This window comes from Monodon monoceros, unplaced genomic scaffold (genome assembly GCF_005190385.1).
Source record: "Monodon monoceros isolate NGI ecotype Baffin Bay Population unplaced genomic scaffold, NGI_Narwhal_1 Super_Scaffold_9, whole genome shotgun sequence".
NCBI classification, from domain to species: domain Eukaryota; kingdom Metazoa; phylum Chordata; class Mammalia; order Artiodactyla; family Monodontidae; genus Monodon; species Monodon monoceros.
The window spans coordinates 6,859,691-6,880,622 of NW_021703786.1; the positions used below are offsets into that span (position 1 = coordinate 6,859,691).

The 20,932-nt window shown below is 57.5% G+C and overlaps 1 protein-coding gene across 2 annotated transcripts in view; it reads right to left on the bottom strand.

Moving 5' to 3' along the window:
* Nucleotides 1-532: 532 nt before the first annotated feature.
* Nucleotides 533-20,932, bottom strand: part of CUEDC1 (CUE domain containing 1) — a 74,658-nt gene continuing 54,258 nt past the window's right edge. For both annotated transcript variants that reach the window (XM_029212840.1, XM_029212841.1), the window contains 10 exons: nucleotides 19,591-20,157; nucleotides 15,230-15,357; nucleotides 10,204-10,330; nucleotides 9,319-9,511; nucleotides 8,177-8,260; nucleotides 6,491-6,562; nucleotides 5,554-5,647; nucleotides 4,186-4,244; nucleotides 3,283-3,353; nucleotides 533-887 (listed from right to left, as the gene is read on the bottom strand). In XM_029212840.1, the coding sequence (XP_029068673.1) occupies nucleotides 3,286-3,353; nucleotides 4,186-4,244; nucleotides 5,554-5,647; nucleotides 6,491-6,562; nucleotides 8,177-8,260; nucleotides 9,319-9,511; nucleotides 10,204-10,330; nucleotides 15,230-15,357; nucleotides 19,591-19,926 (1,161 nt within the window). In that variant the 5' untranslated portion in view covers nucleotides 19,927-20,157 and the 3' untranslated portion in view covers nucleotides 533-887; nucleotides 3,283-3,285. The remainder of the gene's footprint in view (nucleotides 888-3,282; nucleotides 3,354-4,185; nucleotides 4,245-5,553; nucleotides 5,648-6,490; nucleotides 6,563-8,176; nucleotides 8,261-9,318; nucleotides 9,512-10,203; nucleotides 10,331-15,229; nucleotides 15,358-19,590; nucleotides 20,158-20,932) is intronic.

Genomic DNA, 20,932 nt, shown 5'->3' on the forward strand with positions numbered 1-20,932 from the left:
AATGACAGCAGAACTTCTAGTCCAACTGGGGAGTCAGAGCCCCTGGAGCCCCCACTGTCGTGGGACTACAGGATCCCATCCAGGACTGACTTTTGTCTTCTGTCAGAGTAAACACTACCCCTGCCTAGCTAGAATCCACCAGCTCCGGGGTGGCCAGCCTCCCCATCCCTGCTGGGGGCCCTTGCCAGCCCCTAACAGAGGCAGCCCGAGGGGCCCAGGCAGGGTACTCAGCAGATACCTCCCTGCGGTGGCCCATCACTCCTCAGAGCGGGCCCGAGTGACTGCCCAGGGCTTTCTCACCCAGAGCTCCGTGCAGGGGAGTGCCAAGGACCAGCACCCCTGGAGAAAGACTGAGATGCAGAAGGCCATGGGAATAAAGGACCCTAGGTGCCCAGAAGGGAGCTGCGGATGGGGGTATGGGATCAGGCAGTGTCTGTGGCCCGACAGGAGAGACCAGGACGAGAGGTGGGCAGGGGCTCCACCTTCAGGCCAACGAGCCTCTGGTAGGATCATCCTCCCCTTTTGGGTACTCCAACCTTTGCCAGTTTTCTGGGTGGTTTTTTTTTTTTTTTTTTAAGAAGAGGGGTTAGATCCTACATTTCCACTCGTTCCCCACAGAACAGCCTGGCTACGAAAGGGACTGTGGTTGGCTGTTGCCTCCACCCTCAGGCCCTTCCTCCAGTCACAGCATGCAACTCCGAAGTTCTAAGTCCCTTGGGAAGTGGCAGTGACAGTGGCTGGGCTGGACTGTGGCTGGAGAACCACTGGGCCTCAGAACTCAAGCACCCTCCGTCCGGCTGCAGCTGGGCTCTTCAGCGGAGGGCCGGTTTGCTCTGTGGCTGCCTCTACCGGGTCAGATGGTCTCCGGCGAGGAGAAACTGCTGCATCTGGCAGGAAAAAGGGATGGGAGAAGTCTTTTTCAGTGGAGCCTAGGGGTCTTTCCTCACCACTGGTTCCTGGAGAGATGGTTCTGGGCAGAAGCTTCTAAAGACAGGAGGCTTCTCCTTCCCCCAGGGACTCTATGTCAGCCTTGGAACTCTGCCTGCGGTCACACCCACCAATCCAAGCTCCTAGAAACATTCCAACTTGCAAAACAGCAGGGACGCTGGCAGCTAGAGATGGAGTGGGGCGGGTGGGGTGAAGCAGCTGTCTGTGAAGGGCTGAGAGGTGTGCCTGGGTGCCTGGCCTGTTCTGTGATACAGCAGTAGCCCAGCTGAGCTACACCAAGAGCACCTGTAGGGGCAGAAAAGTAAAATGGGATCAGAATTTGGTGGGACCCCCACACCAAGCTGAGGAGCCTTCGCTTGGAAGACCCATTCAGAGAGCAAGGGAGAAATGGAACTATAGTGGTGTCCTGGTGATGGGTGAACAGAGCAGGGGCAGTGAAGAGACCAGCAGCTGTTAACCAGGTGATGAGAGTCTGCCAGGGCAGTGATGCGAGGAGTAAAGAAGAGAAACGAAATGGGGAAATCAGAGGTGGGACTGTCTAGCTTTCAGTGAGTTGACAGCCAGGGCTAGAAAGACCATCGTGGGCACAGCTGGGGCCGTGGAGTGGATTTGGAGAACTAAGATGGAGATTCAGATTTGGGAACCAACTGCACAAAAGTATTGCTGATGCTGTAAGAGAGGCTGGTGGCACCGCTAGGGAGAGGGAGTAAGGAGACTTTGAAGAGGGTCAAGCCCAGAGCTACGGGGAGAGCTGGGATTGAGGGAGTGGAAGGAGCCACGGGAGCCCAAAGCGCACAGAGAATCAACGGCAGAGAGAAAGGGGATCCAGGATTCCTGGGGCCACAGGTGCCAAGGGAGGGCAGTTTCAGGGGAGACGATGGGCATGGCGTGCAGAGACAGCACCAGAGGATGCAGAACAGGAAAAGGCCCAGGACCTGGCAGGTGATCCTGAGTCAGTCTGGGGGTGGGGGTGGGGGCGCCAACTGGCAATGGGTGAAGGAGGATGCACTTTTCTGCAAACTGGGTGATGATGGAAAATATTGAGGACTCTTGGTTTTTAAGACGGGACGAGGAGGATGTAGACCTGAGAAAGGAAAGGGAAAAGCTGGAAGACTCAGGAAAGAAAGAAATGATGAGGAAGGTCCTGATAAGGGGTGGCTTTGGGCCAGCACATTTCCCGGGGGACCAGTGGGAAGGAAGTGGTAGCGACACTGCACGGGAGGCGGGGGTCCTCCCCTCGGCTGGCTTTATTTCAGCATTCCGGATACCTGGGAAGCCTGGGTGCAGCAACATGGGTGAGGAGAGCCTGAGAGAACAGAAGAGGTCTGGAAGGGCCTGGTGGAGGGTGGCGAGTCAACTAGAGGTGACATGAAGGCCAGCCGCCCAGGCTGAGGGGAGAGGGCGCCTGTACTCTTCCTGGCTGTGTCCTCCCCACCCTGGTTTCTCCCCTCCACTACAGTTACCCTGAGGGTAGCAAGTATTTCTCCATAGCCTGAAACAGGGCCATACCTGCCACACCGTGAGCTCAAGAAAGCCCTGTAGGGCTTCCCTGGTGGCGCAGTGGTTGAGAGTCTGCCTGCCGATGCGGGGGACATGGGTTCGTGCCCCAGTCCGGGAAGATCCCACATGCCGCGGAGCGGCTGGGCCCATGAGCCATGGCCGCTGAGCCTGCGCATCCGGAGCCTGTGCTCCGCAACGGGAGAGGCCCGCGTACCGCAAAAAAAAAAAAGCCCTGTAGATAGCTGACCCCTGGGACCAGGACAGCGGCTGGGGGCAGGGTGAGCAGGCAGCTTCCTGATGGGGGAGGGGCTGGAAGAGGGACAGGTTCCCCTGAGCCCCAGAGGAGGTGTTGACATTCCCTGTTTCTTCCCCAGGGATGCACTGGGATAGAGGAGGAAAAGCAGCCTGGAGGCCCATGGCTCCAGCCAGAAACAGAGCTGTCTTGAGAGGGGCCGTTCCCTCATCTTCCCCACCACCAAAACCCGAGGCAATGGCAGAGTTCTGTGTGGACGTGGCCGGGTGAGGCCATCTCAGTTTTTCTTAAATTAGTGTGCTGTGTGTATCCTGGACTCTCTTCTCAACTGTGTTGTAAACTATTCAAGGTCAAAGCTGGTTTTTCTCTTCCTGTTCCTAGCATCTGGCATAGGCAGGTGTGATTATCTTCAGTCAAATGAATAAATAACGCAAAACACTGGTTCCCCCATGCACACGCCCCCCGCCGTAACAAGGGAAAAAACCCCGGACCTGCGCCACCTAGTTGCCTGAGCCTGATGCCTCTGGACCACGGGGAAGACCACCCTCTGGAGTGTGGGGCAGGGCAGTCCTGCACCTTACCTCTTACTGTCCTTCCCTTAGTGCTTCCTCCACCTTGGGCACCTCCTGTCGCCTTCCCCGGAAGTCTTCGTCTGAAAAGCAGAGGAAAGCACCTCACCCTCCACCCTGCAGGGCCTCACTCAGACACGTCTCCCAGGCTGGGCAAGACAGATGAGCCAACTCTCTCCACCCTTGTTTGCCGGGGCACACGCTGATCCCCGGGAGCGATGCGCGGGTCTGGTGAGGGGCAACTGGGCACGGTGCGGGGTTAGGACCCCTGGCTGCTGCTCTGTCTCTATCGATGAGCTCTGAGGCCTTGGACAAGTTCTTCCCTCAGTTTCCTCATCTATAAAATGAGATGGGGAAGTTGGACTGTCCAGATGACCTCCAAGGCCCTTCTAGCCCTTGTTTCTGGATGTCTCCTGACCACCAAAGGGCTCCTCTGCTCTGAGGCCTGAGGATCAGGGTTCAGCTGTGGGCCTCGGAAGGTCTGAGGCAGTGTCTGCTGGCCCACACGCCTTTGGGCGGGACTGCATGAACGCTGGAAGGCCTCTGGGCCCCAGACACTGAAACTGCCCAGCGCGTGGTTCTCAAGGGGAGGCCCTTCCATGTGGGTGGGCCTGTCTGTCCCCAGAGAATATTCCCCAGAAACAGCACTCGGTGCTTTGTGCTCCAGGTAAAGATTTAGGGGGAGATGTGGCTGGGCCCCTTTTCAGGAGTGGAAGGGAGAGGCAATATGGACCAAGTCACGAGGGGGACCCCTTTCCTTGGGTCGCCTTCCCACCAACCCTGATATGTCCCCCAGGTTCGGTGTCCCCTCCTTTACAGTCTGGGTTCACCTGTGAAACACCCAGGCCCTCCTCTTGGAGGACCACCCATCACAGGCAACTCAGAGCCCCGACTTCCCTGCCCTCCCCGCCTCACCACAAGTGTGGCCCTCCACGTCGTCCAGGAGATTGGCTGTTGATGCCGCAGCCCCCAGTCTGCCGGGCCATTCAGGAAAACTGTCCCAGGGATGGGTGGGCACTGTCCCTGGACTTCCACCCCCGCCCCAAGCTCAGGAGGCCTTCACCGCACCAGCCTTATCCCCCCAAACTCCCCAATACCTCCCGCAGGCTCCTTTTCTTGGGGTCAACTGAGCAGCCAGGCGCTGACTCTCTCCCCCGGCTCCCATCTCTGCGGACAGAGAAGGAACTTTCTCCCTGTTCTCCTTTGGCTGCTCAGCTTCTATAATAATATCCTGGGCCCTGTTTGACAAGCATGGATGGAAGTCTGGGTAAAATTGTGGAAAACCATATTTTTACTGGAGGAACTAAGAGTGAGAAGGCAGGGCCAACACGTGAATTGAGGAGGTGGAAAGGTCTGTGGATCAATTCAACTTAAGAAATTAGGGGGGTTTCCCTGGTGGCACAGTGGTTAAGAATCCGCCTGCCAAAGCAGGGGACACGGGTTCGGGCCCTGGTCCAGGAAGATCCCACATGCCGTGGGGCAGCTAAGCCCGTGCGCCATAACTGCTGAGCCTGCGCTCTGGAGCCCGCGAGCCACAACTACTGAAGCCCATGTGCCTAGAGCCTGTGCTCCGCAACGAGAGAAGCCACCGCAGTGAGAAGCCCGCGCACCGCAACGAAGAGTGACCCCCGCTCTCCACAACTAGAGAAAAACCTGCATGCAGCAACGAAGACCCAAAGCAGCCAAAAATGAAGAAAATAAAATAAATTTATAAAAAAAAAAAAAGAAATTAGGAAAAGGTTTGCTTATTTCCATGGAAGGACGAAGTTTTCTTTCAAGACACAGATTACCCCAGACAAAAAGTTAAAAAGTGGTAGGACAACTTCTGAGCCTACAGGGGGCCTACACTGGCCTGTTCCCCATGCCTGGTGATGGGAGTCAACACTGGTGTCAAGAGATAAGTCAGGGCTTCCCTGGTGGCGCAGTGGTTGAGAGTCCGCCTGCCGATGCAGGGGACACGGGTTCGTGCCCCGGTCCGGGAAGATCCCACCTGCCGCGGAGCGGCTGGGCCCGTGAGCCATGGCGGCCGAGCCTGCGCGTCTGGAGCCTCTGCTCCGCAGCAGGAGAGGCCACAAGAGTGAGAGGCCCGCGTACCGGAAAAAAAAAAAAAAAAAAGAAATAGGGCAGCGCCAGGCTGGCAGCAGGGCCCAGGGTGGGAGAGGGGAGCGTCACATGGCCCGGTCCCACTCTGCGGGAAGGGTGCAGCCTCAGGGAGTCCAGCCCAGGGTTTTCAGCACCCTTAGCATCCACCACTGCCACCCAGTGCCAGGCTCGAAAGGATACGACTGATGCTTCAACAAGTGTTTCCTCTTTGACTTCCTCATCTTGGTCTTCTCCGAGAAGGCCCTGGCCAGTTCAAACAGCTTCCTCCGGGTGGCTAGGGGCAGAGAGACCTGTGAGCCGGCAGCGAGAGCAGCAGGTAGCTGCCCCCCAGGACTGGGGCAGGTGGGCAGGCTGGTCGGGGAGGGGAAGAGGTGACAGCCATCGCAGACCGGGGTCAGGCTGGTGCCCTGGCGGAGCGAGGCTGCCGTCCTGGGTCGGCCGGCAGAGGCAGTACAGGCCACCGAGAGCCTGGCCAGGGACCGCAGCCAGCGGCTGAGATCCGGGCGCTCCTCCTTCCCCAGCTGTGACAGACGGCTTCGCATCTTGGCTTTCTTCCTGCCACCTCCCCTTCTCCCCTCTCCACCTCCAGGGCTGGTTCTGGGATTTCCATGACTAATCCGAGATTTTCTCTGAAATGGAGCCTGAAAGGATGGCAGCCTCATTCACGCATGGTTGTGTGTCTGGGGGGTGGGGTGGAGGGGAAGGCGGGACCCGGCTGGCAGGACTTTGTGGGAAGGGGCCACTGACCCGGTGGACCGCCCACCCACAGAACGTGGACTTAGCTTGGGCCTCCCCACTCAGGCCCGGCCTGGCCAAGCCCCCTCAAGCCACAGAGAATGTGAACTCTAAAACGGCGGGGGGCAGGGGGGCGCGGTGTCCAGCACATTATTATTTTTCTGCAGACAGATGGCTCAAGAGGATTTAAAACTTAATTTGTATCCAGACTGAGTTGCACAGGGAAGTGAGGCAGGAAAGCTGAGGGAGCCAGCCCGTGATTAAAATGTCACTTTGGTTCACCAAGAGTCAGCTGCATTAAAATTCTGGGTGGCTCCCTCCCTCCCAGGAGGCCACAGGCCTGCCTTAGAAGAGCTGGGGAGGGGGCGTGCGCTGGACTCACATTTTCCCATGTGTTTCAACTTGTCCCTGAATAAGGCATCTTCAGACGCAGCGGAGTTGTTGTCGCTGGTTCCTGGAAGGGGGAAGACACCTCTGAGGGCCAGTGGCTGCCCAAGGCCCGGGGAGGGGGGTCAGGGCTGTCCCCACAGGACAGGGGCTCAGCCCCACCCTTCCACTTGAGGAAGGGAGCAAAGAGCAGGCTTCTGCCCTAACCAGGAGGGAGCTTATAGCAAGGAGGACACAGGGGTTCAAGGAGCATTTCTTTCCCCACCCAAGCCTCACTCTCCCCTTTTCTGTAAAAAGGGTCAGTGGTCTGGTCTGTATGTGTGGAGGGCCGGCTCCCGCAGGCTCCCAACTGTCCGTTCCTCTGACCACTCTGCATTCCGTGAAGGCCCTTTGGTAGCTTGAAATCAGCCACGATGGGAGTGTTTACACCATGGAAGCTACCAGATGCTAAGCACTGGGGCTTCCCCTGCACCCCGACAGGCTGTTACACATTCACCAGCACGTGGCCAGCCTGCCTGCGTCCTGACATGGTGCGCCGAGTCTCCCCGTTCACTCAGCACCCACTTGGGTCCCTCACTGCCCTTCTAAAGCTCCCACGCTAATCCCGAGTCACCTTGCCTGCTAAGTCCCTGTGAGTCATTCTGATCCACCTCAGCGGTCCTGGTGTCTATGGTTAATTTGGGATCAAGGACAAGAGGCTGCTGTTAAACCCCCAGATGCGCATCTGGTGGGACCTAAGCCCCCAGCCTGTCGCTTATGAATCAGTTGGACAGGATTTTCTGTCTTCAAGCTGGGATCAGCTGAGCTCCCCATCCTTCTGCCCCCCTCCCCCAGTCTACCACGCGATGTAAGATCTGTTTCGGGCAAGAGCTGCGGATTCTTCCTCTGAGGCGGGCAGCCTGTGTGTGTGTGGTGGGCACTGGCTGACCAGGGGCCACTGTGCACACACACAGCCAGAGTCCAGATGTCGAGTATGGAACCGGGAACTTCAGGGTGTCCCCAGCTCCAGCCTGACCCTCGTCCGTGCAGCCCAGCAGCCTGCTGTCCACCCCTGGCCCTCCTTCAGCCACTGAGGCAATTCTTGCTTCTCACCACCTTGGACATGAAGCTTCCAATTCTATTCCTCCAACACTAAGGCAGAGCCTGGCCTGTGGCAGATGTTCCCCAGGTACTGAATGAATGAATGAACTCTTCCCAGATTGATCCTGCCCTTCCCCGCCAACATGTTTTTGCCATAATTAACAAGTGTGTCTTCAGCCTTGCTGCTTCATTCTGCCTGTTTCTTGGATGCATCTCCAGTGTTTGTTCCCAGTAAAACCATAAGCTCCCCCCCGGGCAGTGACCCAGTCTCTGAGTCCCTTGCCACCCCAACCCCGACACCGCGTGGGACATTACGTGGTGTGGTGTGTCCCCTTCTTGCCCGTGCTCCAGGCACCTCCAAGGAGTTCAGCCAGCCCGTTGGCCAATCCCGGGTGTGGGTTGCCGCAGCCGCTGGGTTGGTAAGAACCCGGGGCTGCTGAGTGGAGGGGCCATCTCCCTCTCGGCGAGTATGGAGAAGAGGGAGAAACCTCCCCACCAGCCTGTTTCCTCAGCCTACCCCCAAACTCCAAATATGCAAACCACAGCCGGGGTGTGAGCCCCCTACACCCTCCAGGCCTCTCTCTTAGGAAGGCAAGGTTACCTGGGACAGGAGCGGGAAAGTCAAAGTCATTTCCCACAGCTACGCTGCTGGATGTAGATTTCTGGGACTCGTATTTCAATCGATCTGGAAAAGGACCACATTCTGGTTGGGGAAGTTAGCTCCCACCCAGGGGCAGCCTGCGCTGAGATGCAGGAGGTTGTTAGAGGCCAAACCCCCAGAATCACACACACACACATGCACACACGACGCCTACGGGCTCTCAAAGAACCAGAACTCTCAAAGATACGGAAACGACTGCCCTGACAACCTGCAGTGTCAGAATGTCTAAATGAGAAGGACCCTGGGAAGTCAGACAGTCCAGCCCTTCACTTAAAAGGAGAGACCCTGGGCTTCCCTGGTGGCGCAGTGGTTAAGAGTCCGCCTGCCGATGCAGGGGGCGCGGGTTCGTGCCCCGGTCCGGGAGGATCCCGCATGCCGCAGAGCGGCTGGGCCCGTGGGCCATGGCCGCTGAGCCTGCGTGTCCGGAGCCTGTGCTCCGCAACGGGAGAGGCCACAACAGTGAGAGGCCCGCGTACCGCAAAAAAAAAGGAAAGACCCCGAGACCCCCAGCACCTTTAATGCAGAGCTGGGACCAGCCTTGGGCCTCCTCTGTCTCAGGCCAGACTTCTCCCTGCACACCGTGCTCCCTCCCCCAAAACAGTCAGACACACACACACGCACACACACACACCCCTCTCCCACAGGCCCCTCGCTGTACCCCCATCAAACACTCCCACCCTGAAGGGGGAAGGCAGCCAGGCTGGGGGCAGTAGAGTGCTGGGCCCAAGGACAACTCAAACACCCAAAAAACTCAAGAGCCCCTGCTCTAATGTCCTCTGCTCAGGGAGGCACCCACGGACCCAATCACTCTATTCCTGGAGCTCCAGACATACGGTGCCGAAGCCAGTGCCTGGCACAGAGCAGACAGGCAGGGGAGCAAGGGAAGGGCACCCCTCTCTCTCTCTGAGTTCCAGAGGAGGGAAGCGGTGGCTGGTGACTCAGGTCCCTGTTGGCAGAATTCTGGGGCTCCCACCAGAATAACTCAACAGCACAGAGGCCACCCCGAGCTCCAAGGCTAAAGCCAACATCAGCCCCTCCTTAGCCATGGAGCAGCGGCCGCAGCGCCCCACCCGGGGCACCACCTCTCTCCAGGGCAAGGAGGAAGTCGCGGTTGCGCTGCAGCTCCTTCATGAACTCCTCATTCTGCAGGAAGAGCGCGATCCTCTCGTCCTCCAGGTATTGCTTCCAGCGGTTCTCCTGGTCCCGGGGTCCGGGCCCGGCCGTGAGGGGCCGGCCTCCCTCTGTGATCGCAGGCTTGGAGCCCCCGGAGGTAGCCTGAGGAGGGGAGCGAGCATGTGGACCGCCTACTCACAAGGACGCACGCTGCACAGACATCCACGCGCACCTGGGGGTACACGTGTCCTTCCCAGGATGCTGTGGCCGCACCCTGCGGCCAGCACCTCCTACCTAACTTAACAGGCCAGAGCCCTCTCTGCTGAGGAAGCAGCAAGGGCTTAAAAAGTACTCCCCACCTCCTCCACCTTGGACGCCCCCCCTACCTTCCTTCATCAAAACCTGAATAGTCCTGAAGAGTGATCTGTGAACTGTTCAGGGTCCCCAAACTCAAAGCTCTCCCTGTCTAAGCTGTCTCAGGGGAGACCCCTTGCAGAGGGCCAGCCTCTGGGGAGAAGCACCCTGGACCTTTCCCAGGGAAGGGAAGGAAGGTGCTCTGGTCCTCTGCTGTTGACAGCTCCCCACCCCCCGCCCCTGCCCACCTCCCTCCAGCCTGGGGTGATGGCTGCAGCCAGGGAGCGTCCTCAGGGCTGTCACCTTCCTGGGCGGAAGAGGAAACCTCCAGGCCCAGAGAGGAAATGAGGCTTTTGGTTCAGTGTTCTTTCCCTACAAACCCAGGGCAACAGAAATAGCTCAGCCTGGGCTTAAACAGCAGGGAGTGACACTGGCTGGCATGAACGGTGTGGGCAAGCAGAGCTGCTGCACGGGCCAGGGGCGGGGGAATCCTCCGTTACCTGTATGCTGTCCAGCTGCTGGGGCAGGATTCGGAGAAAGTCTTCGGGGAGGTTGCCTAGCAGTGGGGGGTTCCAGTTCCGATAGCGCCTCTGGCCGGAAGGGGGCGCGGAGCCCAGCACGTCGATGCTGCAGGGTGAGAGGTGACGAGGAGGAGGGAAGAGTCAGGCCCAAACACAGGTGTCCTGGCCCATCACACCAAGATCCTGCTCAGACTGGCACTGCTGCTCCAGAGTCTCCCGTGGCCTCCGCTGCCTCTGGCACAAAGGCGCAGCACGCTAGCTCCCCTTCTCAACCAGGCTTCGGCTGACCCCCAGCCTCTGGGCCTGGGCTCCGCTGCACTGGATGTTCAGCTACTCAGCGCCTTCAAGGCCTCTGGGCCTAGAGAGCTCTGTGTTGCCGGCGCACGTATTGCGTGTTGTGGATTTTGACATGGATGTGGCAGTCATGGCCCTTCACGCTTCTATCCCCAGCACCTAGCATGACGCGAGCTCCTCCTGGCTGCTGAGTGCCAGGCGTGCTCCGAGTGAACAGACACAGAGCTGCCAGCAGCCCAGCCCGCCCCAGTGCTGGTTTGCTAGGGTCGGGGGACATGAGGACACCAGGATCCCTAGAGGGTAAGCGGATCTAGGCTCCAGTTCTGGCGCAGCCACAAGCCAGCCACGTGGTCCTGGGTGAGACCCTGTCCCCTCTGGGGCTCAGTCTCCTACAAGCTGCTGTCTCCCTGCCCAGGTGCGTGGGAGCCCCTCGGGAGGCTGTCTTGAACAACATGCTGAAAAGGCACATGGAGGTGTGGGATTGGAAGGGTCCTTGTTCCAAGTGGCGCTGGGGAACCGCTCCCCTGGGCCAAGGCGGAGGCCAACAGCGAGGCGGAGAGGCGAGGAAGGAGACCCTGGCACGTGGCCTCCCTGACCCCCAGCCTCCCGCCCTGCCGTCCTGGCCTGAGGGCGGCCTGGGGCCTGGCCAGGAGCTCCCCACAGCTCCTCGGCAGCCTGCAGCGTGGCAACCGCAGGACACGTGTTCTGCTGAATCAGGGAAATGACACACAGAGAAGGCAGCCGAGGGCCGGGAGCCACTCTCTCTCGGGCCTGGCTCTGATTTGGTCTCAAGCTCCAGGAATCCCGCCCGCCCCCTCACTGGAGGGGAGCTTTTCCGGGCTGCCCCTGACTATGGAAATAACTTCCTTTCTTTTTCTATTTTGGGCGGGTGGCCTGGCGGCCGAGGGGGAAGGGCGGGGGCGGCAGCAGACAGGATAACAAGCCGCTAAATGCCTGGTGGGAGCTCAGCACTCAGACAGGAGCCAAGGAACCCCAGGTACCCTCTCACTGTACAGATGCAGGAATGGTCCAGAGAAGAGCCTGCCTTACGGCCCGGGACTCCCATTCCTGGGCGCCTTTCCTGCTCCATCACTCATCCACCTCCTATCACTGTTGGCGGCTTCATTTTTCTCCAAGGGCCAGAGAGTCAAGGGGGTGGATACCCCATCCCTCTGGGACTCGAGGACCTTCTTTGGTCGACCCCGGCACCCTTCCTCCCGCTTCAGGGTCTTCATCTGGGACATGGGTGCCCACCCCAACTCAATCACACCCACAGCTACCCAGGAAAGCCATGGAGAGGGAGCCCCGGAGTTGCAGCTGGACCCCTCTAGCCATTTGTTACTGAAACCCAAGTCGGGAGGGGGGACGAGGAGTAGAAGGCTGAGTGTCCCTCGCGGCTGGGCCCGCGGTCCTGGAGGAGGGGCAGGCCCAGCCCCCTGCCCTGGCACCGGCTGAGATGAGGTCAGCCCACAGCTGTGAGAGCCAGGGGGACACTGAGCACGGGCGGCCCAGGCAACTCCACTGTGGTCAGAAAGGAATGTCAGAAATGAGCTGAGAGGCAAATAAAAAACTTCCAAGGCTGTAATTTCAATGGAAGAACAGCAGGTGGCCTGTGAGGAGGGGTGCCTCTGGCCTTCAGAGCCTGTCATTCATTCAGGAAAGGACAGGCTGGGCGAGGGGAAAGAGAGAGAAGGCTTGGGGGGGCGGCGCTCTCTGGACCCCAGAACTAGAACTGCATGCCCCATAAGACCCCCAGGCTTACCCAAAGGATATCAGAGCCCAGAAGGATTTCAGCAACAAGCCTTCCAGGCAAGATTTTTGGTAAAGACTAGACACTGAGGCCCTGATGGGGTCAGGCCTGTCCTGGAGCACACAGATCATCCTGCTAAAACCTGGGCCCAGGAATCCTGGCATTCCAGGCACGCTCCCCTGGGATCAGCCTGCCTCTCTGTGCCCCAGCAGGGCCAGCTCCCAAACCCTCTTCATCTTCACTCTCAAAGGCACCCCAGAGACTGGAGGTGGCAGAAGGGAGCCAGGCCATTCCTGCCCCCAACCCCCCCACTCAAATCTGATTGGCCCCAGCAGCCACAGAGAGATTCCTCAAACACTAACCTCACCCCGTCACTCTCCAGCTTAAACCCCTGGCTGGAGGATAAGGCCAAAGCTCCTTGGAGGACCCTCAAGGGCTTCCACGATCGTCTCACCCCTCCAGCCTCACCCAGACATTCCATACTCCCTGGAGTTCCCTCAGATGGTGCCCTCTATGCTGCCTCCAGGCCCTTGCACATGGTTTCCTTTGCCTGGAGCGCCCTACCGTCCTCCGCTGTACCAGCTCACTGCTTGGACATCAGTTCCTCTAGGCTGCCTTCCCTGCACCCTGCCGCGCGTCTCTGCCTCCCCCAGACCCTGATCTCCTTGAGAGGTCAAGGCGGGGCTGTATTCATCTCTGTATCACACGTGCTTCAGGTGACTCCATAAATGCTGGAAACGCATGTCCTGGATGGAGAGACTGAATGAGGCCCTGGAAATGAGCTGGGGGTGGATCTGGGCCTAGCAGGGCCGACCCGGGGCAGAGGGGCACGTGCCCAGAGGTTGGCCCTGCCTCTTCTGAGCGCTGGCCTCTGAGGGCAGCCTTACCCCTGGTCTCAATGTTCACTGTCAGAGCTGACCTCAGAGGCCCACTGTGCAGCCAGGGGCAGGAGGGAGCAGTAAAGCACTGGTGACAGGTCTGGTTCATACCCGGCACTGTGCTAACGGCCCCACACACAATACCTCGTTCAACCCTCACAAGAGTGCTGAGGTGGGGATTAGTATTCCCATTTCACAGATGAGGCAAATGAAGCTCAGGGAAGTTAAGCAGTGAGCCAAAGGCACCTCAAGAATCACAAGTTAGGCAGCTAAACGAGGCAGGGTGGGGGGAACACTCTGCCTCTGTCCGACTTCACAACTAAGCTCTCTTCCCTGTATCCACCCCCAGGCCAGCAAAGCCTTCATTTCTGGGTCAGGCCCCTGAACCTGAGGCAAGGGCAGTAACTTGTCCAAAAGTATGAGCAAGACCTCCTGAGCCTTGGTCTAGTGCTGAGGTCATTTTGCCCCCAACTGGGGCTCCCATCACTGGGCTACACTACCCCTGCCCTACTTCACCCCACCATACACAGAGGGGGGGAGGGAGGATGCGGCCAGGATATCCATGCCAGGTTTACAATGGGATTCTGTCTCTTATGGGCTCAGTTTTCCCTTCTGAAAAATAGGTAGAACTATTCTGCCTAATAGAAACTGAACTTTTTGCAAAAGCATCTTGGGATATTAAAAAAATATCAAAGGAAAATCATTTAGCCCTGGGCATCATGACCCATCCTGGGCTGCAAGTCCTGCCAAGATCTCACCCAGACCTATCCACTTACCCCCTGCTTTGCCCCATTACAGCCTCTGGTATCACTTGTGATGGAGGGCCTCAGCTCTGCTCCTGTCCCTGAGGCGAAACAATGCTTCCTCCTCCCCCCATAATTTTCTAGGCCTCTATCAGCTCCCTGAGCTGCAATCACAGAGGTTTTTCTCATTAGGGGGATGACAGGACACAGCAGGGAAGAGCATTTGTTGGCTTTGGAGTCAGAAATGACCTGGGTTCGAATCCCAGCTCTGTAGTCTCAGGGGAGTTATGAAACCTCTCTGAGGCTCAGTTTCCTCATGTGTAAAATGAGTATGGCAACAGCGCCTACCTCACAAATTGTTAGATGGTTTGAATGCGTAGGTAAAGGACCTTGTCAGTTTCAGGCATTTGAAGGGCACTTAGTAAATGGTAGGTGTTATTATTATCTATACCTGTATGATCACAGAGTTCTCCACCACCACTGTCTGGGGCTCCCAAGATCCCCAGAAGGGAAGATCCACTGGAACAAGTTCCCTGTCCTATCATGTCCCCACACCCCTCCCCACCCCAGGCCTGAGTTATTCTCAGGACCAGCAGCTCCAGGACAAAGAGGCACCTGGGCTCCAACGGCCCTCCTCAAACACAGAGCCCAGAAAAACAAGCACTTCAGAGACCCAGGGACCCAGCTGGCAACTAGCTTCATTTTAAACTTCCAAATTACAGAGTCCCTGATCTGGACGAAGTCTCCAGGGACCTAACTCTTCTGCTTCCAATTATCGAATTACCCCAGAAAAAGAGACTTACTTGCTCCCATTGCTTAAAAATCCCCACAACATCCCTAGAACAGGGATAGCAAATAGATATCCATTCCATCAGTTACTGATGACTGTCTGGGAGTGCTGTTTTGAGGAGGATTCTGAGGTTCTGTCTCAACTTAGCAGGAAAGAACACAGTGATCAATTAGTAATGTTTGCCATGGGCTCAGGCGGGGAAGTGTCAGTACACATTCCATGCGTTTGTCATCCCCAGTCTGCATCTCCCTTGACTATAAACTTCCAGAAAGCAAAGGCTGAGCATCGTTTATCTCTATGTCCTGTCCAGTGTTCAGCATAGCATCTAGTCTGGAGCAGGAATTTAGCGGATGTCTGCTCTTGCAATCCTTACAGTTTGAAAGTTCTCTTTGGTATCTAGCTAAAATGCCTCTTGCTGCAGTAGAAGCCTGTTCTTGGTGCAATAGTATACCGAAGGGTCCAGTCAAGTTTCCCACTGTGTTGGTACTCAATCCCAACCCCTGATCCCCTTCCCCATTGCCTTGCGTTCTGAGAGGAGATGGATTCTTACCGGGGAGGTGGAGTGGGGGGAGCCAGAGGGTAAGGCCTGTCGAACACGTGCATGTGGTAGGCTGGAGGGGAGTACACAGGCGGGGGTTCCTCATCAGAGCTATCAGGTTCCAAGGTCCTTTCCAAAATCTGTATCAGAGACGACAAAGAAAGAAATATTAACAATCCTTCCTTGAATTTAAATAACATTTAGACAAAATCAAGTGTGGGCGAGGAGGTGTCGTAAGGGAGCTCCGCTGTTGCTGGCGGGAGCGTAAAGTGATATAACCAGCACTCTGCGAAACCGCGTGGCTTCCTGCGCTAACGCTCAGCACACGGGCTACTTCTGAGCCCACGATTCCGACACACACAGCACACGTGAAAGCGCTTCTCCCCAGAGGGATGCTCCATGCAGCGTTAGCCATCCGAGTAAGGTTCAAAACCAGGCAAAACATGGGACTTCCCTGGTGGCACGGTGGTCAGGACTCCACGCTCCCAATGCAGGGGGCCTGGCTTCGATCTAGATCCCACATGCATGCCACAACTAAGAGCTCGCGGGCAACAACTAAGGAGCCGGCGAGCCGCAACTAAGGAGCCCGCCTGCCGTGACTAAGACCCGGCGCAACCAAATAAATAAATAAACACGTGGGGGTAAAAAACAGGCAAAACAAATTTACAGGGATTGCAGTTGGAGCAGTGTGACCTCTGGGGGCGGGGAAGGCTGAGAAGGGGCACAAGGGAGATTCCAGGCTCTGTTGATGTTTCTTGATCCGGGTGCTGATGAAACTTCACCGAGCTGCATATTTGTGGCTCATGGACTCTTCTGTCCCTGTGTTACTTTTGATAAATAACTTTAACATCATTCCTACCCTCTCTCAAAGTACTTCCACATCGATTATCTCACCTGAAGCTCAAGCAACTGGGCAAAGTAGGCTACGGATCATTACCCCCATTTTACAGATGAGGAAACTGAGGCCCAGGCTGACCGATGAACATGGCAAGAGCCACACACTGTTTCTATAGCTGAGTCTTTAACTTAGATGTGGTCTCTACAGCAAGACTGCCTCATTCAGACACAATGCCTGCACACCCAGGTTGGATTCTCAGGGCAGACAGCAGCAAAGGGAGAGCCCAGGCTCTTTCTTGGCCTCCTCTCCTCATCCAGGAGCCAGAGAAAGGGGCAGGAGAAGCCAAGGCTGGGCAAGGGCCAGGCTTCCCGCCATATGGACTGACCTGAACCCTTCTGCAAAGGAGTCTGGAGCAGGAGGAAGCCATCAACCTGGAGAGCCCAGGTCACACAACCCCACCCCCGCGCCCTCCTCTCCAGCTCTGTGCCCATCTCCTCCAAGACCAAAGAATGTGGGAAGGGCTCAGAGGCTGTCAATTGGCCCAAAATTTGAACCCCAAGTGAATTTGCAGAAATCACTGCTAAGATGCCTCTGCACATCTCTGCCCGAGCCCAGCCATGCCCAGGCACCCAGTCTCAAAGGGACACCACGGCGGGTGGGCAGGTGGGTGAGTGAGCGCGCACGCGTGCGCGCGCGCGCACGCACACACACACACACTGCCACGCTCTGTACACGTACAGCCAGCCTGACCCACGGAGGCCTCCTGCTCTGGAATGCACTAACATTCTTTCCTTTGAGGCACAAAGTACTTAAACATGCTTTTGCAGAGAAAGAAGAATGCAGCTGCTTTTCGGGCCACTGCTCTCCTTACCCCAAATTTCCACAAGAAAAAGAGAGAGAGAACACTGTCAACTACAGCCCTGCTCACTGACACACACTTGCACAACCTCCAGTGCCCGGCACACAAGTGCTCTAAGGGACAGGGTTCCACGCTGGGGCCTGTAGGCCGAGCCCCTCCCACTCAGTGGCTGGCTTGGACCGTCCCCCCGAAGCCGGTCTGTGCGAGACGGGCGAGGAGGGGAAGGCTCAGTAGGAATTGCTCCCAGAAGGAAGCCGCTTGGGGTTCCTCTGACTGGGGCCCATAGCAGCCGTCCCTCGGGCTCAGAGAGATCGGGCCTCCACAGCCGCGCAGGGGGGCTTCCTCCCCTCTCAGCCGCTCCTGCCTCAGCGCGGCCTCCTGGGGCTACAAGAGCCAGACGCTCATCAGAGGCTCCTGGAGCAGAATGAGGAAACACCAAGGAGGCAGACAGCAGGCCAGGCACGCTCCGGAAAGGCTGATCCCCAGTCTCCAGGGAGAAGTAACCCCAGCCATGTCTCTGGACTCCGCCCCCCCGCCCCGCCCCCTCCCCCTCCCCCACCAGCCACAGTGAGGCTGTTCTTCTGGCTCTAAAGGTGCTGAAGTTTTTGGTTCTGTGGCTTCCTGGCTTAACTCCATGTGGGTGATGGATGCCTGCCAGGTGCTCTGGGGGCCAAGGTCTGGGCCATTTATCTGACAGGAGATATTTCTCTGTGGCAAGGATACCCCTCGGGCCAGCCCACCATCCATCAGCCCCCAGAGAGGGGGCTTTTTCAGTCAGCAGTTATCGTCATCCCAGCTGCTGCTCATAAATTTTCCGCAGCACTTTCCGCTGGCTCAGGAACCGCCTGCCGATGGGCCCACGCAGAGCTCCAAAGATGGGGGGTTGGGGAAACAGCCAAGGAGGGGTGCTGAGAAGGGGCTCAATCTGGAAAGCAAGATTCTTGGGAAAACAGACGCGCACACAATGCAGGCCCATCTAGGGCATCAGGCAAGCTTTGCGGAGGGTCACAGGGCTGTGGGTGCCATGAACAGAGAAGGAAATATGATCCTACCTGCCAGACTGTCAGAACAAATGAGACTGTGGAAGGGGGTCAGCGTTTGCAGAGAACTTTCCTTCCAGCTCACACTTAAAGGATGTATCTGCGCACACATACACACACCTCCCTTTCACAAAGAAGATCTGGTTTTTCCAAAACTCCCTCCACTGGCTAATCCAGGCAGAGCCAAGGAGTGCTCTCCCAGGGAAAGAGACTAAAGAAAGCTGCGCAAAGACAGCAGCAACATTCATTCATTCAACAAATACTCCCCGAGTGCCTGCTATGTGCAGTGACTGTCCCGGGTGCTGCACGTGACACAGGGATGAGCCAGATGCCGTTGCCCACAGGGCTTCTCCTCCATCCGGAGAGAGAACTCCCAGGCAGCAAGCAGCCCTATAGGAGGAAGAGCAAGCGGGCTTTGCCCTACAGGATGACTCTGATGAACGGAGAATAGCCACCTGCAGGGCTGTGTTGAGAAGGACTCTGAGGCCACATCTGGGTCTAGGTTTCCCACTGTAAACGGGGGTAATAATAACGCCACTTCACAAAGTTTATGAGATTCGAAGAGATGATGCACCTAAAGCATGTAGGATGGTGCCTGGCCCAGGCTGGGACTCAGTGAAGAGCAGAGCTGAATCCGATCTGCTGGGTCCTTCCGTCCTATCCATGGCTGCATGTCCCAGATGCCCCTGTGGGCAGTGACCCTCTCGTTGAAAGACTCTGAGTGCCCCTTCTTCACCCAGCACTGCACGTCCTGCTGAGACTGGGGGCTCAGACATCTACTGAGCTCTTGGAGGGGCCGAGGAGGCCTGGCCACACCCAGCAAGTGGGCCTTGATGCAGTGGGGTGGTCCCTTCGCCCTCAGCCACCTTCCTGGAGAGAGGAGGGAACTGCTTGGGTATCGCTCACGCCTCGGTCAGAGGAACTGAACTTGCAAGCTCTCCTCCACGGGTCCCTACGCTCCAGAACACACCACACTCCTTCTCAACCGCAAGGCCTCCTGGTCTCTGCTCACTCTAGGATCCTCACAGAAGGTCCTGCTGCCAGTTCCCTAACATTCCTGCTCTATTTCTCCTCTGAGCCTTTGCACAAGCTGTTCCCTCTGCCCACACACCTTTCCCTCACTCTTCACTCTTCCTCTGGGAAGCCATCCCTTCCTCTCTGTTGCTTCCATTTCTCCCATCCTAGCACTCACCCCTCCGGGCTGCCGTTGCCTGACACCTGCCTCTAGTCCTCGCTGGACTGTGAACTCTGTGGGGACAGAAACTCTGACTTGGCTTTAGCGGGTACCTGGAGGTTCAGAAAATACAGACCAGACAGCTCCAGCCCGGAAGTGGGGTTCGGGACGTTGGGGTGGGGGCCAGGTGTCTACATTTTGAACAGGCTCCTTCATTCTGATGACCCCTGACCCAGGGTCTAGTACCGTGCCTGGCACAGCCCCGGAGTAGTGCTCAGTGTTTGTTTAGTGACCGCATGAATTTTGCCCATAAAATAAGGCCACGGGCTGACTTGGGTACGTTTCCCTAGGAGAAATAAGGCTGCTTGCTAGGTAGAACCCAGACAGGAGTATAACCCAAGTCCTCTAACAGGTTCAAACAGTTGTTGGAGCTCCTGGGAATTATCGGGGCCGTGCCCCTACCTCCGGGGGGATGCTGTCCTCCGAGTCCGAGCTGTCCGCGTAGACGCTGCCGCCACCCGCCTCCAGGTTCATCTGCAGCAGCTGGTCGATGGTGGCGTCCACGGCGCCGCTGTTGGCACGCAGCACGCACTCGATGATGTCGTAATCCATGTTGGGGAACATGGTCTTGAAGTCGTCCATGGCCTGGTTGAACTCGAGGCGGCGCACCTGGCGGGCGGGCCGGCTGTTGTTGAGCTCCTGCGAGGCGGCCGCGCTGCCCCCAGCCCCGCGCGCCGCCGCCGAGCCGCCCCCGCCGCCGCCGCCGCCCCCGCCGCTCCGGCGGAACAGGCTGGTCATCTTGCCGAGCCGCTGGGGGAAAATGTTTCCCGCCGGCGCCGAGCCCCTTCCCCCGGGTCCCTGCGCCGTCGCCGCTCGCTCGGCGGCTTCTGGAAGCTCAGTCCCGCGACGGGCGGGGTCCCCGGGTCAGGAGACAAGGGCGCGGCATCCGGGCCTGGGCCGTGCGGGGCTGGGCGGCTGGTCATCCACACCCCGGGAGCATCCTGGGTCCGGCTCCACGGACCATCCCACCTGAAACCGAGGGAGACAAGAGTCAGGGGCAGAATGCAACGAACTCGGCGACCCCCGCCAAGCCCACGGGAGAACAGCTTCTTTCTGCTTTCTCTCCAGCTGCGGTAAACAGCCACAGCTCTTTACCAGTTAGCAAGGGCTTACATCCTGACACCACTATGAGGTAGGTGCTATTTTCCCCCTTATGCAGAGGCACAGACCTGAGAAAGTGGAGGAGGCGGGGATTTGAACCCAGCACTATGGCCCCTGAGCCACTGGTCTCAACCACTACACACACTGCCAAGGACTCCTAGAGACTTGACTGGGGCAGGAGGGGCTCTGTATAGGCAATGTCCTCCCCCTCTGGTCTCCAGCCCATCCAGTCTCTGCTTTCCTTAGCTCCCTCACCTCAGGGCCCCACCATCATGGCATCACTTGTGCAGAGCTCCAGTAAATCTGCAACAGAACGCGGTGCAGCCCACTCAGAACCAGGCCTGTAAATCACTTCCAAGTGCAGGTAACTGAGAGTTGAATGTGTCCAAAAACATCAAGTTCTGACTTTCTCATGCTTATCCCAGGATGTACGGTAATTTCGCTAATTGTAGGAAAGTGGCAGCTTTATTTTAAGGGACTGTTCCAGCAAAGGATATTCTTAAGTCCTTTTCTAGTACTGGGGGTCATCATCTTAACAGATGATAGAGAAGAGCTGGTGTGAGCAAATCAGCTGATCTTCCTTGCCATGATCTCCACAGTTAACCAATGATGAAAGGAAGACCAGACCAGACCAGACCGTGTG